The sequence below is a fragment of the Pantherophis guttatus genome, chromosome 6 (genome assembly GCF_059756535.1).
Source record: "Pantherophis guttatus breed Tessera chromosome 6, ASM5975653v1, whole genome shotgun sequence".
Classification (NCBI taxonomy): domain Eukaryota; kingdom Metazoa; phylum Chordata; class Lepidosauria; order Squamata; family Colubridae; genus Pantherophis; species Pantherophis guttatus.
In genome coordinates, this window is record NC_142068.1 from 25,411,231 (window position 1) to 25,428,684 (window position 17,454).

General features: G+C 37.6%; 2 protein-coding genes across 3 annotated transcripts in view; one reads left to right on the forward strand and one right to left on the reverse strand.

Annotated features, from left to right (window-relative positions):
* Nucleotides 1–109: 109 nt before the first annotated feature.
* SSR3 (signal sequence receptor subunit 3) lies at nucleotides 110–9,483 on the forward strand. The gene is made up of 5 exons (XM_034439153.3): nucleotides 110–689; nucleotides 3,032–3,158; nucleotides 5,416–5,514; nucleotides 6,842–6,973; nucleotides 9,080–9,483. The coding sequence occupies exons 1-5, from the start codon at nucleotides 548–550 to the stop codon at nucleotides 9,144–9,146; spliced, it is 567 nt and encodes a 188-aa protein (XP_034295044.1). The 5' UTR covers nucleotides 110–547; the 3' UTR covers nucleotides 9,147–9,483.
* A 415-nt stretch (nucleotides 9,484–9,898) lies between these two features.
* KCNAB1 (potassium voltage-gated channel subfamily A regulatory beta subunit 1) overlaps nucleotides 9,899–17,454 on the reverse strand; it is a 138,397-nt gene continuing 130,841 nt past the window's right edge. Inside the window, exons 11-14 of one of the 2 annotated variants that reach the window (XM_034439152.3) lie at nucleotides 17,043–17,137; nucleotides 15,063–15,183; nucleotides 13,313–13,401; nucleotides 9,899–12,891 (exon numbers count right to left, since the gene is read on the reverse strand). In XM_034439152.3, the coding sequence (XP_034295043.1) occupies nucleotides 12,802–12,891; nucleotides 13,313–13,401; nucleotides 15,063–15,183; nucleotides 17,043–17,137 (395 nt within the window). In that variant the 3' untranslated portion in view covers nucleotides 9,899–12,801. Of the gene's footprint in view, nucleotides 12,892–12,977; nucleotides 13,402–15,062; nucleotides 15,184–17,042; nucleotides 17,138–17,454 lie in introns of those variants that run through there. The other variant, XM_087872551.1, reaches the window with a different exon arrangement.

A 17,454-nucleotide genomic window follows, 5' to 3' on the forward strand; every position in this document is an offset into this window, starting at 1 on the left:
AAGGCCAGCTTGTTCCAAGCAGCTCCCACAGGCGGAGCACTGAAAACTCGCGGTTATTCCCACGTGGCGGCTCAGGGCGGGATTCGAACCGGCATCTTGCCACATCCGCGCCGCGCTCCCGAAGCTCCGCCTCCGCCTTCACAACGGAATCCTAAGACACGTCAGCAAGGACTTGACGACCCGGAAGTTTTATTAACTTGGCCAAAGGGGGTTCTTCCATATATCTCCATAAATATTCTACAGAGAGTTTCCCCCCCCTCACACACACACATATTTCTGGTTTTTTCCCTAACCGAAGCGGAACTTTTGAAGGTGGGAAAAAAAAGCCTCTAAAGAAAAAAAAAAAGCTGCTGAACTACCCGCCAACGAGGCGTGACATCGGAAGTACTCTCCAGCGGGGCGGCTGTCAGCCGGAAGAAGCCCCGCCTCTTCGCTCTGTGCGGCGTGTCCGCTTGCTGGCGAGTACGGTGGCCGCGGGGAGAGGGATCAGCGCCGTTCCGTCTTTTGGGTTTCGCTTCTTGTTCGGAAAGCCGCGGCGACAGCAGCGATGGCTCCCAAGGGCAGTAGCGGCGGGGCTCGTCAGCAGTCGGAAGAGGAGCTGCTCCTGCAAGATTTCAGCCGCAACCTCTCGGCCAAGTCCTCGGCGCTGTTCTTCGGCAACGCCTTCATCGTCTCGGCTATCCCGATATGTGAGTAGGGGGAGAAAGGCGCTGGGTATTCGTCCCCCCCCCCATTTCCTTGCCTCCTGCGGGCAGACATTCAGTAAGAGGCTTGACACCTCTTGGGGCGACCTGAAGACCGCTGCACCGGTGCCATGTCTGCCCGTCTCACATAATTAGATTAGATTGGACTAGGACTGAATAGAAAATTGAATTGAATTGTTGAATTGAATTGAACTGAATTGAACTGAATTGAATTGAATTGAATTGTTGAATTGAATTGAATTCTTTGTTGGCCAAGTGTGATTGGACACACAAGGAATTTGTCTTTGGTGCCTATGCTCTCAGTGTACATAAAAGAAAAAATACATTCGTCAAGAATCATAAGGTACAACACTTAAGGATAGTCATAGGGTACAAATAAGCAATCAGGAAACAGTATCAGTATAAATCGTGGGAAGTACATCTGGGAAAGCCAGAAGAGCCTCCACGTGGAGGAAATATTCCTTTTAGCACAGCTGGTCGGGCGGGGGGGAGGGGGGAGCTCCAACTCAACATTTCTAGGCAGAATGAACTGGGAGAAAAGTTGCCCCCCCACCCCCACCCCCAAATAAAACAGCTAAGGGAAACTTGCACCTTTCCTGTTTTGGGTGCTTCTGGCTTTTAAAGTCTCTTGCAGGTTCTGCTCCTCAAATATTAATAATGAAGGTCAGGTCAGGAACTAGAATAGAATTCTTTCTTGGCCAAGTGTGATTGGACACACAAGGAATTTGTCTTTGGTGCCTATGCTCTCAGTGTACATAAAAAGACAACTTGTCAAGAATCACAAGCCACAACACCCAGTGATAGTCATACTGTAGAATAAGCAATCAAATCATACTAGGAAACAATATCAATATAAATCGTAAGGATATAAGCAACAAGCAAATGAGTCTGCAACAAGCAAGTAAGCAACAAGCAAATGAGTCTGCATTGTCTGGAGGCTTGCTTTAGAATTTCAATCCCAGCAGCTCTGCTTTAGAATGAAAGGTAGCCTAATGGAAGGACTTTGTAGGATGTAGTATTATTACCCTATTACTATTTATCATTTAATAACTAAATATTACAGGTAGTCCTCAACTTAACGACCACAGTTGAGGCCAAAATTTCTGGTGTTAAGTGAGACATTTGTTAAGCCATGGGATAAAATGTTACCTCCTTTTTACAACCTTTCTTGCTACAGTTATTAAGTGAATCACTGCAGTTGATAAGTTAGTAACCTGATTGTTAAGTGAATCTGGCTTCCCCATTGACTTTGCTTGTCAGACGGTCGCAAAAGGGGATCACATGACCATGGGACACAGCAACAGTCTTAAATATGAACCAGTTGCCAAGCGTCTGAATTTTGATCACATGATCATGGGGATGCTGCAAAGGTCGTAACTGTGAAAAACGGTCATAGTGTCACATTTTCCAGTTTCGTATGACTTTGAACGGTCACTAAATGAACTGTTGTAAGTTGAGGACTACCTGTGCTTAGAAGCCAAAAATAGACAATGGCAAATTACTGTCTGCCAAGAAAACGGCACTGAATTCTTAAGCTGAATTCAAGAATGCCTTTGTCTCCCTTTGTTCATAAAGATATGTTCATACAAATTGCGTGTATTTACTTATAGGCAGTGTTTTTTCTTAAGTCAGTCTGAAGTAGTGATTTAGGAGGTTGTACAGGTAGTGATTAGAACTGTTGCTAAGCAAGGTGGTTGTTAAATGAGTTGCACTAGATGTTATCTTTTGTTTTGCCATGGTTGTTAAATGAATCACTGCATTTGTTAAATGAATCACAGTCATTACCGAAATGCAAGTTCCCCCATTGAATTTGCTCATCAGATGTTGGCTGGGATGGTTGCCAGATGGCAATCATATGCCTTTGGGATGCTGTACCATCATAAATACATGCTGGTTGCCAAGTTCACAAATTTTGATCACATGATCATGGTTATGATGTGATGGTCGTAAATGCGAGGACCAGCTGCACATTGTTTTTTTTCAGTGCTGTTGTAACTTTGAACTGTTGCTAAATGAATGCTTATAAGCTGAGGACTACATATAATAACTGAAATTGTGTGAGGGGGTATTTCTAAAACAAATCTTTATGACTTGCCCTTGCATTTAAAACCTCCTCAGGTCTGTAAAGCAAAGAAAAGCTGAAGTAAGATCATTAGCAGATTGGTGGTTTCACTTAGTGACTGCTTTGCTTAATGACCAAGTTGCCAATTCCAATTATGGTTGCCAAACAAGGACTACTTGTACCTGTTTTATTATAGCAAGCCAGCAAAATGTATTGTGCATGCTAATAATAAAGTCATAATTATGTTTACATTTTTTCACCGTAGGGCTTTACTGGCGGATCTGGCACATGGACCTCTTTCAGTCTGCAGTACTCTACACTGTAATGACCCTTGTCAGCACCTATTTGGTTGCTTTTGCTTACAAGAATGTGAAGTTTGTTCTTAAGCACAAGTAGGTAGTAAAACTGTTTCTCTAAAAATGTACTAAATTAAAATATTCTTTCAGTTTTATCCAGCTGTATCGTTAAAAACCATTTCAAATCCGCCATGGCATATTCAATTATAAATATTTTAATAAATAAATAAATAAATAAATAATTTTATTTCTATACCGCCCTTCTCCCGAAGGACTCAGGGCGGTGTACAGCCTATTTAAAAACACAGAAACAAAACAATAATTAAAATTTAAAATCATTAAATAATTAGGCTCCAATTAAAATCCCAGAAATTTAAAATACCCCAATTTAAAACGTTATGTTAATAGCCCGGCCTGGCGGAACAAGAGCCTTGGTACTACAGTGGTTTAAAGCACCCTGTTATTAACACAGCTGCCTGCAATTTACTGCTGGTTCGAATCTCTCCAAGGCTCAAGGTTGACTCAGCCTTCCATCCTTTCTAAGGTAGGTTAAATGAGGACCCAGTTTGTGGGGGCAATAAGCTGACTTTGTATAAATATACAAAAGTATGAAGGCTATTGCTTAATGCACTGTAAGCCGCCCTGAGTCTCCGGAGAAGGGCGGCATATAAATCAAATTAAAAAACAAAACAAAACAAAACAGGGTCTTCAGAGCACAGCGAAACACCCGGAGGTCGGAGATCTTACATATTTCCGGGGGCAGTTCATTCCACAGGGCTGGGGCTCCCACAGAGAAGGCCCTCCCCCTGGGTGTCGCCAGCCGACATAACTTGGCCGATGGCACCCTGAGGAGACCCTCTCTGTGGGAGCGGACTGGTCGGTGGGAGGCTATTGGTGGCAGAAGTCGGTCTCGAAGGTACCCGGGTCCTATGCCATGGAGCGCTTTAAAGGTGGTAACCAACACCTTGAATCGCACCCGGAAGACCACTGGGAGCCAGTGCAGCTCGCGCAGGAAGGGTGTCACGTGGGCGCCACGAGTACCTTGCATTTTGAAAGGTTTCTGAAGCTGCCAGTAACAGATTTACTGACAACTCTCAGCCACTAGAATGCAAAGCTTTACAGTATTTAATTTTCAATAGAGAAATAGGCTTTGTATATTGATTATTAATGCATTTCAATAGCAATCACAGTGTTTGATGCAGTTACAAAATTGCAACTTTAACTGAAATCTTTCATGTGATTGTCCCTGAATAACGGAAATGAATATACCATTGATCTGAATGCTTTTTTTAATGAAGAATGAACATTTTCTATAGCTATTATTTTAATATTTTAAAATTTATTGGAAAATGCACATGACTAATAGCCAACTAGAATAATGTCCTTCATTTTCAGCTTTGTATTAAAAATGCATCCACTTCGATCTAAATTTGTTTGATGGAACCCACTAAAGTCAAATGTTTCCAGTAATTGTCCGCTACTAGTTTACATGCTTTTCTTACTTTTTTATGATCCCAGGAACACTGTCTGGATCTGTGTGAAACAGAACTGATCAATTGATAGTTCTTTAATGACATTACTAAGCCTGGTACCTTAAACTGACTCTCATGTTCATTATCAAGTTCACCCATGGAGATAATTTTGTTGATTGTATAGAGAGGGGTAATCTTTAGTGGATGGGAGCTACAGGAAGTACTGTATTTTTCGGAGTATAAGATGCACCTTTTTCCCCCAAAAAAGAGGGTGACAATCCGAATATAGCCCTGCCCAGCTTCTCAAACAGAGGTTTCAGAGGCTGAAAAAAGCATCAGAAAAGAAGCTTCAGAAAAGAAGCCCCCAAACAGAGCTTTAGAGGCTTTTTTTCCTGAAGCTCTGTTTCGGAGGCTTTCAGAGGCAGGAAAAAAAGTTTTTTCTGAAATGGAATTTCAAAAGTTTCAGAGGCAGAAAAAAAAGCAAAAAAAGCCAAGGCACAGAGCACATAACCAAGGAACCTGTTGCTAAAATTCACCTCTGGGAACAGCTTATTGGGGGTATTCTGGGAGGCCGACCACCTGTCAATCAGCTTTTTTCTTATTTTCCTCCCCAAAAACTAAGGTGCGTCTTATAGTCCGGTGCATTTTATACTCCAAAAAATACGGTATTTTTCAAAAGTGGTTTGGTCTCCAAGGTCCATAGGGAAATGTCCAGTCACATGGTTACAACAGACTTTCTTTGGCTACTGGATGGGAGGGGGGGTTGCTTGGGCTGGGCGCTGTAAGCATTCAAACCCTGCAGTATGAAATTGATAGTAAATGGTTATATTATTTGACTGCTTTAATAAAAAGGTGGGATGTCAATGCTTTCCTTTTTTTAGGGTAGCCCAGAAGCGGGAAGATGCTGTTTCCAAAGAAGTGACCCGCAAGCTTTCCGAAGCAGATAACAGGAAGATGTCACGAAAGGAGAAGGATGAGAGGTAATGTTCTGCCATTATCCAATCATACAATGTTACTTGCTCAGTAATTGAATTCCTTTAGTCTCAAATAGAGTTCTAAAGCTGGAGGTTTCATTGGGGATCAACTTGCTGATTCTCACCATTTTGTAGCTTATTTGATTTGGAGTTGCAAACTTTATGCTTGCTAATTTGAGGCTCCTTAATGAAGCAGTGGAAGGAGAAGGGATGCCTGTTAAAACTAAGCGTTAATCAATGAATGGGCATTTTGGAACTGCAAAACACAGGTGGATACTTTGCTGATTTTTTTTTTTAATGAAGCAATGAGTATGTCTGGACTTATTCACTAACTAATTGTCCCTTTTGGTAGTCTAAATCTTATTGTCTTAAATTAAAGGTGTTTCTTGATAGTTTTTAATCTGGAATTTGTCATTCACCATTTTATGTAATGTGCATTAGAAATGGTTTTGAAAACTTTTTTTTAAGGCTTAGTTTTCAATTTTTTTGATATTCCTTGTCACTTGAATAATCACTGCCTTTCACAAATAAGCTGCAGATTATTTTATTTCAAAAAACTAAGGTAATACATGCTTGTTTGAAAGATGGCCGGGGACTTAGTTGGCAAGAAACCAAATCCTCTTTAAGACCTGATTTGAAAAATGGTCTCTGATGCTTGCCAACTTTAATCAGTCTGCTGGTGGTAAACACAATGTAGTAGTACGCTCCCATAGAGAGGGGCTCCTCCGGGTGCCATCGGCCAAACAATGTCGACTGGCGGCCCCCAGGGGGAGAACCTTCTCTGTGGGGACACCTACTATCTGGAACGAGCTCCCCCCGGAGATACGGAGGATCTCGGATCTGCATACCTTCCGTCGCGTGCTCAAGACTTTCTTATTTCATCAAGCTGGCCTGACCTAAGTCTTTCCCCTTTTAAAATGGAAATTTTAAATTTGTTTTTAAAGTATTCGGGTTTTAAATTTGTTCAGCCAAATTATTTAATTCGTTTTATTTTATTTTAAATTTTGTATTTATATGTTTTATTCTATGACTGTTCACCATCCTGAGTCCTTTGGGAGTAGGGCGGTATATAAATTCAATAGGAAAAAAAAAAAGAAAGAAAAATGTAGTAGGAGAAATTGCATTTCATTGAGTGTAGGTGTCAGATTTGGAGAAATAATTTTGTAATAATCAGTTTTAGAAACTTAAAAACCACAGAAAAATCGATATGATAAAAATCACTTAGTGAAAAAATATGTTTTTTTAGAAAAATTGCAATTTGGAGAAAAATTGTTTCGTCAGTTTCAAAGTGCTACTATGTACATCAAGATAAATATTTTTTTTTCCTTTGCAGAATTTTGTGGAAGAAGAATGAAGTGGCAGACTATGAAGCAACAACCTTCTCTATCTTTTACAATAACACCCTCTTCCTCATCCTAATAATTGTTGCTTCCTTTTTTGTGTTGAAGAACTTCAACCCCACCGTGTATCCTCTTTCAACAAAACATAGGTCAAATAGCTTTTTGAGTCATTTATACAAATAAATGGTTTCGAACCAGTAATCTATATAATTCAGATATGGGAAGGAGTGATTAAGTTGTAATTAACATGCTAAGATTCACTCTTATCAAAAAGGCAAATGAAAAATCTCTGTAGTTCACCAGTGGACTCCTTCAGTGAGTCAGGAGTCAGATTCACTGGCCAAAACATTTTTTTTCAACTGTGCAGCTCTTTAAATTGTAAATACGAAAAGCACATGTAGAGAGCATTGAGGTATTATTTAATAGAATTAGTAGCATCACTTCTAATTCTCCCCATTACAGACATAAGTTGTTATCTTATAATTTTTTTTGCCACTTTTTTGTCTTTTTATAGCCAGCATCAATTAAGTGGAAAGAGGAATTAGAAGGAAGGAATGCTTACTGAAATCTACAAATGAACAGAATTGAGTCTGATAGTTATTACTCTAATCAATATTCAAAATTATCCTAATAAATTAAAGCAATTGGCTAAAGGTAAAATAATGGAATTTAACAATGTCAAGTACTAAAGTGAGGAGTCTAAAATAAGAGGATAAGTATAGGAAGGGGTTCCTGATTTGGTGGTAGTATTTGTGAAAACATTAATCTGGAACAATAATGGATTGCAGGTTAATGTGGCTAAACGAATTATTTGGCTTCAAAAAGTCACTTCTAGATAAGATGGATTGCATATCAGTCAAACAAATGTAGTGTAATGTAATGTTGGGCTACTTCAGTAGGAATATAATTTCTCAGTCACAAGAAGTAGCCATTCCTTTATTTTCTCTGGTTATCGTGCACCTTGAGTATTACGATGAATTCTAAACTCCAGAATTTAAGGATTCATAATAGATACTTGAAAGTGATCAGGGAACTAGAAGCTAAAGCCCTGTAAAAAGAGAGTGAAGGAACTGGGTGCCTTTAGCAAATGCAATGAGGGGAAAAATATAATTGTAATCTTTAAATGAAAGGAAGCCACATAGAACTTGGATGGGATGCGCCACTGGGTATTTTTTTTTTTACATAACTTAAATTCCCTGATCAATTTATTTTTAAATTCAAAACATTCTATATCGAACCAGAGTTGGGAACATACCGTGTTTCCCCGAAAATAAGAGCCCATCTTATATTTTTTGGAACCCTGAAATAAGTGCTTGGCCTTATTTTCTGGGAGGTCTTATTATTTTGGGGCGCATGGAGAAAGACAGGCCTCCTCTTGCCGTCTTACCCGATTTCCAGCTCTGTCTCCCTAACCCTAATCAGAGGAAATGGTGGTTACCAGCTGAGCGTTTAAATATTTTCGGGGAGGGCTTATTTTCAGGGGAGGGCTTTTTGGGGGGGTTTATTTTCGGGGGAGGTCTTATTTTTGGGGAAACACGTTAGAACTTGAAGAGGATGTCACATTGTCACATAGAGAAAAGTGAAGTGCTTTTTTCTCCCAGTCTGTAATGCAGTATACTGAATAATGGATTTTAAGTTGCAGGAAGAGTCCTGGAATTAATTACACATAAGGGTGGTGGGCAGACTTTCATTGGAAGTTTTCAAGCATAGGCTGGGCAACAATTTCTTTTTTGTTCATTTTGATTCCTATGCAAGGCAGAAGATTGAATTAAGTGGCCTACATGGGTGATTATTTGATGAGGTGCCAACTCACTGCCAAAGGGAATTGTTGATGGTTCCCAAGTGCCTTGATTTTTTGCGTTTGATATCGGATAGTAGAATTCAAATATTTGCGTCTACTTGGGAGCTGTTTTTTGCAAGACATTTATTTGCAGTAAGAAATCCTGGGAGATATATTCCATGAGCCGTGGTGGCGCAGTGATTAGAGTGCAGTATTGCAGGCTATTTCTGCTGACTGCTGGCTGCCTGCAATTTGGCAATTAAAATCTCACCAGGCTCAAGGTTGACTTAGCCTTCCATCCTTCTGAGGTGGGTAAAATGAGGACCCAAATTGTTGAGGGCAATATGCTGACTCTAAACCACTTAGAGAAGGCTGTAAAGCACTGTGAAGCAGTGTATAAGTCTAAGTGCTATTGCTATCTTGCTAACATTTTCCTTGACTGCTTTTTCAGAAATTACATCCTCTCCATCAGTGTTTCATCTGGACTGATTGCTTTATTATCTACAGGCTCAAAGTAGATAGAATTGTTTGGGTACATGAATTCATCTCTGTCTTGCCCAATCAGAAGAAGATGGATTTGCCATTTTCTGTACATTGGCTTTTTTGATGGGATGAGAATGGGGAGCAGTTTTGTTATAAAATAATACCACGAAGATGAGGCATTCTAATTTAGGCTTGCAATGTGCTTATTCAAAAAACTTCTGACCATTTGGGAGGATCTCTATAGAGATCCAGCTGTATCATCTGAGAAGTTCAACTAGAGCTGGAATTTTTGAAACTTCTGTTTCAAAATTCTAAACTTCTGTTTTGGGGGTTTTTGTTAACATTGTTATTAAAAAAAAACTTTGCTGAAAACAGTGATTGTATGCGCAAGTTTGTGATAAAGATAATTCTAGACTTAAATGCTGATACCAGATTTTTGCAGATTTTTTATTTTGCAACATACACTCTCTTAGCCCTGATGGTGTAGTGGTTAGAATGCAGTATTGCAGGCTAATTCTGCTCATAGCCTGGAGTTCAATCCTGATAGATTCAAAGTTGACTCAGGCTTCAATCCTTCCAAGGTCGCTAATAGAAGAACCCAGATTGTTAGGGGCAATATGCTGACCTTGCGAACTGCCCAGAGGGTGCTGTAAAGCGTTATGGGGCAGTATATTGCTATTGCTGAATGAAAAAAAAAAAAAAAAAGAACAAAACAGCATTGAAATAGCACTCAATCCTGAGATTTAGTTTCTTTTCCTGCTCAAAAATCAATAGATCCAGTCATATATTTGGGGCACAAAATGCCTTTATTATGTCCAAGCTAAAGTATAAAGCAATTCCTGGTATACAGCAATTGAATTCATTTACATAGAATACTGAAGGAAATAGAAATATTAAAAAGGGTGGGTCTATTTTTTAAAATCCTAGGAGCTTGCTTTGATCACAGGATTTCCATATGAAATTTCAAACTAACATGCTGGATGTAGAGATTGTGTCTTCGAAACCTCAGAACAATATATATGCAGGTGTTCTTTACCCCAATCCAGAAAAACATCATGGAAGTGTTGTCTTTTCATTTCAGGAGCTCAACATATCTTGGTTAAAGAACATCATTAGAGCCTATTGTGTCTACTGAAATGAACAGACAATGCTGTTCTAGGTTGGAAAGAGATATAATACATTTCTGCAACCAGGACCACACAAGTGGTGTTGGATAAATGTGCAAAACCATATAACTTTTGTACAAAAGGGAACTGGAAGCCTTTGATCTCTGAACATATTTTGGAGTATTGTATACAGATAACTTGTCTAAATTAAGATTCCGACTGTAGAAGGAAATATACTGATTTATATGGCAGGAAACCTGAAATAAGATTACTAATAATGTTCAATAGCAGAAAAAGGGGAATATGTAATGCATAGTTGATACTCAGCATTTTAAAGCACTGGAGTAGTTTGGATCTTGATCATAAATTGCAGGCCTATCAATATTTAGCAAGATACAATTTTGGATCTTTTAAACTTATTGTAAAAATGCACAGGATTGCACCATCAGAACCTATAATAGTCTGACATTGCAGGATGATTTTCACACAGAATAGAAAAATGTTACTTTCTAGTCAAGGGCAAACCCTAAGAAACCCCTTAAGTGCCATTTATTCTGTTAGAATAAGGGTTCTTAGCTATCAAAGTGGACTATCACAATCCATGGAAAAACTGGCTTTTTCTGGGGTGTAGTGCGCACAAAATGAAAACACCTGGTAGAGTTCATTCTGCATTGTGTTAAAGGACGGATCCAAGTTATCTGTAGCCAACAAAAGCAAAATACAGAAGAAAAAAAGATACAAACATGGTTAAGAGCTTGAAATTACACAGTATTGAAGCCCGAACAGTAGTTGCCTCTCCTCAAGTACCAGGATAATTTTGGACTTAAAAGCTTAACCAATTGGTAAGGGTTCTTGAATGAAGGACTGCATGAGAATCTAGGCTGTGGCCAGAGATTTCATACCATTTATTTCCTTACATCTGCCAAGCAAATCACATGTTTTTTGTCCATTTGAAGTATCTTTCATGGAAACCTGTAAATAAAACCTGGGAAATGTGGCAGAACAGGAGACTCCTTTGATGCACATGGATGCCCATGTCTTTTCTTTTTTTGTACAGATTCTTAGCATATGGTGCCCTCATTTTTCAGTTTGCTTTTGCTGGCTTTAAGCCACATGGCTGCAACAGAATAATTGCGTGCAAATAAAAATAGCAGCCTTTAATATGCCACAGCAAATGCACGCACAGTATCTGCACCCCAAATTCTAGAATGCAGCCCTGGCATTCATTAGTCTGGTTTAATACTTGGCCATTTTTAATCTTCAGATGAACAGGATGACTGAAAAATCCAACCACTTACTCCTGTTAGTCTAATGCTTCAATAATAACAATCACAGATGCAATTTACAAATGGAATGGGGGAAGGAAAGGAACCGAGCAAACAAACATCTGAGGATTTCATTGAACTGTGATAAAGTACTTTCATCTACATGGCTATCAGAAAAGTATACAGCTCTACACACTATGTACATTTATTATACAGTTGCCTAGACATTGCCAAAAAGATTTTAGTAAAAGAGCAGTTAATTACAGCATTTCGATTTCCATTTCTGTAGGAACAATCATTTTTCTCTTAATTTCACTGGCTAAGTGTTCTTCAGTGAACATCCCCATGGTATCTGTTTACTTCAGTACTTACACTTCAGAAAGCAACTTGGCTTTTTTAAAGCAATGCATTACAATCCAGCCAAAATCACATTAAAACCACCTTATTTCAATGGAATTGTACAGCAATTCCAAGCATTCTTTCTTAAAGCATTCTTGCATTGTGCTTCAAGCAAAGTTCTCAGAATGCCAGAATGGCTTATATATGAGCAATAAAAACAAGTTAGTCCTGCCTGCAGGTTTACAGTCTGAATCTTGCTTACAAGTGCTTGGCTGGAACAGATACATTTTTAAAAAAATGGATGATAGACATAGATACCAATCTCCAAATCCTCATTTTTTTTCTGTCTTTAAACAGTAAAGCCTTCTTTCAGCCCAAACTCAAACTGAACAATTTGTCTAAAAATCAATTCTATTTAAAAATGCAAATGGCAAAACTTTGAACTTACCTATTGTTAAGAGAGCTTGACGAATCTAAATCCCTGAATTTGTCTAAGCTTTCAACTGTATCTGGCTTTTCATTTATTGAAAAAATATATCTATACATCCTTCTTTTTATTTTCAAGTACCTAAGGCTTAGAAATCTTTGATTCTTTGTATTTTCACTGCATAAACAGGAAGAAAGAAAAATAAGATTCAGAGGGGTTAGACTCTTAAGAAAATCCTACACAAACCCCAGTGAACTGAATGTTTCCACTTTTTTTTTGTATTTTTCATTCTTTCATTAGAGTCAATTTGATCTGAGTCAAGATTAAATCCAAACTCTTAAGATTTGATATATTTTAAACACAGTAAAGATAATTTAGTTTAGACAGATCAGATGTATTACTGAATTTTGGTGGAACATACCACCTTGGAGAACCTACTAAATTACAATTGCAGAATATTTTTTTTAATTGTAACTGGATAGTATCAACTCAGTACACTATTATGTACAGAGCTGTTGTTTAGCCATGCAGTCCAGACTAATCATGCAGTACATTAGGATCTGTAGTCCTTTTTGCAGAAAGGTTTGTTCCCCAAAATATTATCAATTTCATTCACAATGTGAGCTGTCATCTTTGGAAGAACCTGCAGGCAAAGAAACACATGTACTTTAACTAGTGTTGCTCTGTGATTTTGAAACAGATTAATTGCAAAGGAACCCAAGAAAAATTGAATTCTGTAATGCCTTTAATCTCCATACGATGTCATTCTTTTTTGGTTTGTTCAATCCAACAGAATTTGAGGCTCAAATACTTTGCTACCAAATGAGTAGAGAGGACTCATTGGAAACGGCGCTGATGTTGAGAAAGGTGGAAGACAAAAGGAGAAGAGGGTGGCAGGAGATGAGATGGTTAGATAATGTCAATAACTCAACATGAATTTGGGCAAACTGAGAGGAGTAGAGAACAAGGGGGCCTGGTGTACTATAGTCCATGGGGTCACAAAGAGTCATACATGACTTAGCGACTGAACAACAACTAATCCCAAAGAAAGCCTTTGTACTTGCCTGTATGGCACCAAGATTTTCTATCAATTGCTCAGCATTGGATGATCCCAGGAGAACTGAACTCACACCTTCGTTACGAAGACACCATGCTGGGAATATGAGAAGTACACAATACAGCATATATTAGGCACAGCATTTTGGAGTCGGCAACGGTAACATTAAATTGGCAGACTTAATTCTCGGAATTATGAGGCCTTTCCCCTCACCATTATTATTTTAGTGAAACACTTCTCAACTGCCTTTCAAAATTTCAGTCTTCCCACAGGTCAATTCCGTATCATTTCAATAAGTTCATAAAAGCATGCATTATATTAAGAACGAACTCAGTAATATGTTAAAAACCAAAAGCAGTATATATATAATAAATGTTTAATGAAATTTTGAAGAAAACACATTTTAATTAAATTAAAATCAAATCAATTAATTTTAATTACCTTTCACAACTACCTAAATGTCAAAGGTTTCTGGTAAGTTGCAAAACTTGTATAGTATAAGGACTATACTGCTATTACAAAAAAAATCATATATGAAATATTTTCTTTGTAAGAATGAATGTAAATGGTCAATATTACTTACAGCTTGCCATTAATTTTTGTAGGACTTAATTAATCATGCACTTTGTGTCACTGATCTCATGCAAATAACATCACTTGCCACTTTGATGCAGTTTTGTATTTCATGAACATTCATAAACATTACAATTTCATTGTAAATAGCTATCAAAGCTAGTGTTCAGTATATTTGTGGTACTAAATAAGTAGCATGCTTATTCATGGGATATTTGCGCCATATCATATCGTTAACATAAATAGCAAAACAGCTTTTTCTGTGCTTGCATCTAATTAGCAAGATTCTATAACCTGGAATATTTGGTTGGATTCTGCTTTCATTTATCAGGTGAAGCATCTTTTGCTTCCTTAGTTTGCTTCTGCTGCTGTTTTCTTTTTAAACTTTGTGGCTAGGGTTTTATTTGCAACTATGCTCTAACACTTTGGCTGGGGTGGACCTGAACCTAGGTCTTCCCAGTTCTGTAACCATTAGAATATACTTATTTCAGTTCATTTTAACTCTGGCTGAAATTCATGCTTGGATTTTAAAATTGGCTATTTAATTATTTCAACACCAAAAGTATATTTAAATTAATTGGATTCAGGCTTAAAGGAGACCATCTCAATGAATGGGATTGAAATCATGAGTAATTTAAATTTTTCTGTTTTTGATCAGCAATACTTAACACAGTTAAATCTGGCTTTTAATGAAGAAATGGCAAGTTGTTAGCACTGTGTTTGATTATTCATTTTCCATTTTCTCTTGAATGGAGAGTGTCTCTTCAATGATGATGATGGATTATGACTTATAGCTACAGCTACACCCAGCCTAAGTATTCTTCCTGCTTCAGAAATATTTGCTCTATCATACATACAGTACATATAACATACACACATATTATTAACTTAAATATACACAATCAACATATATTTAATTGGGGTTGCAAAGCCCAAGCTGTCATTTTTTTCTCCCCTGCATCTTATCCTGGATCTGGACAGCATTATCACTTTTACATAAGTGAATAAATGCCTACAAAAATAAAATGATGACATCACTGGGGAAAATTCTGCAAGGTATCAGCAACAGCTTGTCCCTTTACATGAGAACAAGCTCATAATGTCAACACAGTTAAGCATCACTGAGCACAGAGATAAAAAAAAAATAAGGAACTGGGGGGAGGGCGAACCCCCAAATTCCTTACCAACTGCTAGCTGAGGTAGTGTACATCCAAGGCGTTCAGCAATTGGGAAAAGTTCTTTCAGCTTTGATTGTTGTTTCCTTCCTTCCTCGTTCACAATTTTCTCCTTTAGCCATTGATAGCACTAGCAAATCAAAACACAGTAAAAGACAATTTAAGTCCACATGTCTGAATTTCAACTCCCAGAATTTCTACCTAGTTGCCACACTAGCTGAGAATTATATATTGACATTCGGCACATATAAGGGACACCACATTGGAGAAACCTGGTTTATATCAGTCCTTAATTCTCACCATTTTGCTCATCACTGTTATTTCAAAGTTTTATCAGAAAATGTATGTACTATACATATACAAGCTTTATCAGAAAATGGGTTTTAACCATAGTGTGACTTTTCACTGATATCATTAATAAAGATAGTTATACTAACCGTACAATGACCAGTAATCATGAATAAAATTGTTCTAATAAGAATGGTTGGAGGATGGGAGGTAAGTTTATTTCTATTTTGTATTTAACCCAATATATTTAATTCACATATTTAATCTGAGCCAAGCACAACAAAATCATATGTCTATTAATCTCTTGTGTGGAGCAGCCTATCTGCCTTAAAAGACCAAGCTGTGAAGCTATAAAGACTGCTTTTGAATACACCACAATAATTGTCATGCATTGGGTCATCCTTCAAAATAGCAAACAACTTTTACACTGTTGCCAAGAAAATTGTCTAGACATGGGTGAAGTATCTAGACAAGTCTGTATGTCAACTGACAAGATTTCCAGGTTAGAAGGCATGTCTTTAATTACTTGGAGGAAAATGTTGAACTTTCACAACTCAAAGTGATGATGTGGTCAGACTAGGGCCAGAAGAGTCTGGTCACTGATGGTGCCAGTTCTAAAACAGGAGTTCTTTGTTTTACAAGTACTGTACACATAAGTACTTGTAAAAGTACACATAGTTGGATGAGATGAAAGAATTAAAAAAAAAAAGCAAAAATGAAAACAGGAATGAAGTATATTGAGTTGGAATGTTCTGTGAGTGGATGAATGGCCTGAAATAAGCCACTTTATAGCAGTTATTTAGATGATTCAGACATGAGACAAATGTGAAGAAATGGAGTGGCAATAACATTTTAAAAAAACATTGCTATATTATGAGCTCAGCTATAATCCAATAAATGATAGGATGTTATCTAGTAGAACATCAGTGGCTACCAGTAGACATTAATCTTAGACTGATACATGCATTTAATGCAGGTGCAATGATTGAAGAGGCTGAGAAAGTCTATTGCAAAAGGCAAAATGGTAAACTGCAACATCTAGAAACAATACAGTGCCGTGAATGGGTGTTTAGAATTCAAAAACTTGCTAAATGGAAGATCCTGGAACTACAGTCAGATTCTTATTGAATACATTTTGCTGGTCATTGACTGAATAAACATTATAGATTGACTGATTGATTGACTGAATAAATGCAACAATACAAGTGAGATGGGCAGAGTTTTGCAAAGAAAATCTGTTTATTGCTGGATCTTGCTTCAAGCAACATAAACTCTACAAATGAATGTACCAAATGAACTGTATTGGAAAAACCTAGCTATATATTAATAATAGAAGAAGGAGATGTGAAATCCAGTCAATCAGGACATTTTGTGATTCAGATTACTAGATCAAAATATAAGGATTAAACTTAAAAGTTCAAAGAAAAGGCACCTTGTCAAAATATAAGAACAATGTAAGGAACAGATTCAGTATGCTTATGTGAAATTTGATGGGAAAAGAAATCCAGGGATGAAATAAGAGACAATAGGAAAGCTGAGGTTTCTTCTAGAGACAAGGATACGCATCATCCTTTATATTTATTTATAGTAAGTAGAAAACACATTGTAGGAAAATTCTCATGGTTATGGGGACAGTAGTAGTTCAGGACTAAGGTGAAACTCTTGTGAGACAGGTTGCCCAGGTAGCTATGGGGCAAATACCTTCAAGGATGCCCTTGATCCTTCAGGAACTCCACTGGCATATTTTCCTGAGATAATCCCACAAGCAAGAGGAGACCAAGTCATTGCTCCAACTCCTACGAAACAATCAAAGGGTGCAGAAACATTAAAATTAACACAAACTGTTTAAAAAAAACCCAAACAATAAAAGACCAAAAAACATTTATTTAAGAACAGTTACATCATTTTGAGGCTTAGAAAATGTTCAGTCAGGAAAGAGATTAGGCATTTTTCAAAATAATGCAAAATATATAAAAATGAATATGGTTTTATCCCACTTTATGCAATCCCACATGAGGAACCTCAAAGACCAGAATAAAGCAGTTGTGCAATTCATTGCCTATTTTATTGAAGAGAAATACCAGCCCTTCTCACAGAGGTTTCCTTCTTAGAA

Coding starts and splice junctions, on each gene's coding strand:
- SSR3 (XM_034439153.3), top strand. CDS start 548: ATGGCTCCCAAGGGCAGTAGCGGCGGGGCTCGTCAGCAGTCGGAAGAG. Junction 5,515..6,841: donor CGAAAGGAGAAGGATGAGAG/GTAATGTTCTGC, acceptor TTTCCTTTGCAG/AATTTTGTGGAAGAAGAATG. Junction 6,974..9,079: donor AAGAACTTCAACCCCACCGT/GTATCCTCTTTC, acceptor CTGCTTTTTCAG/AAATTACATCCTCTCCATCA.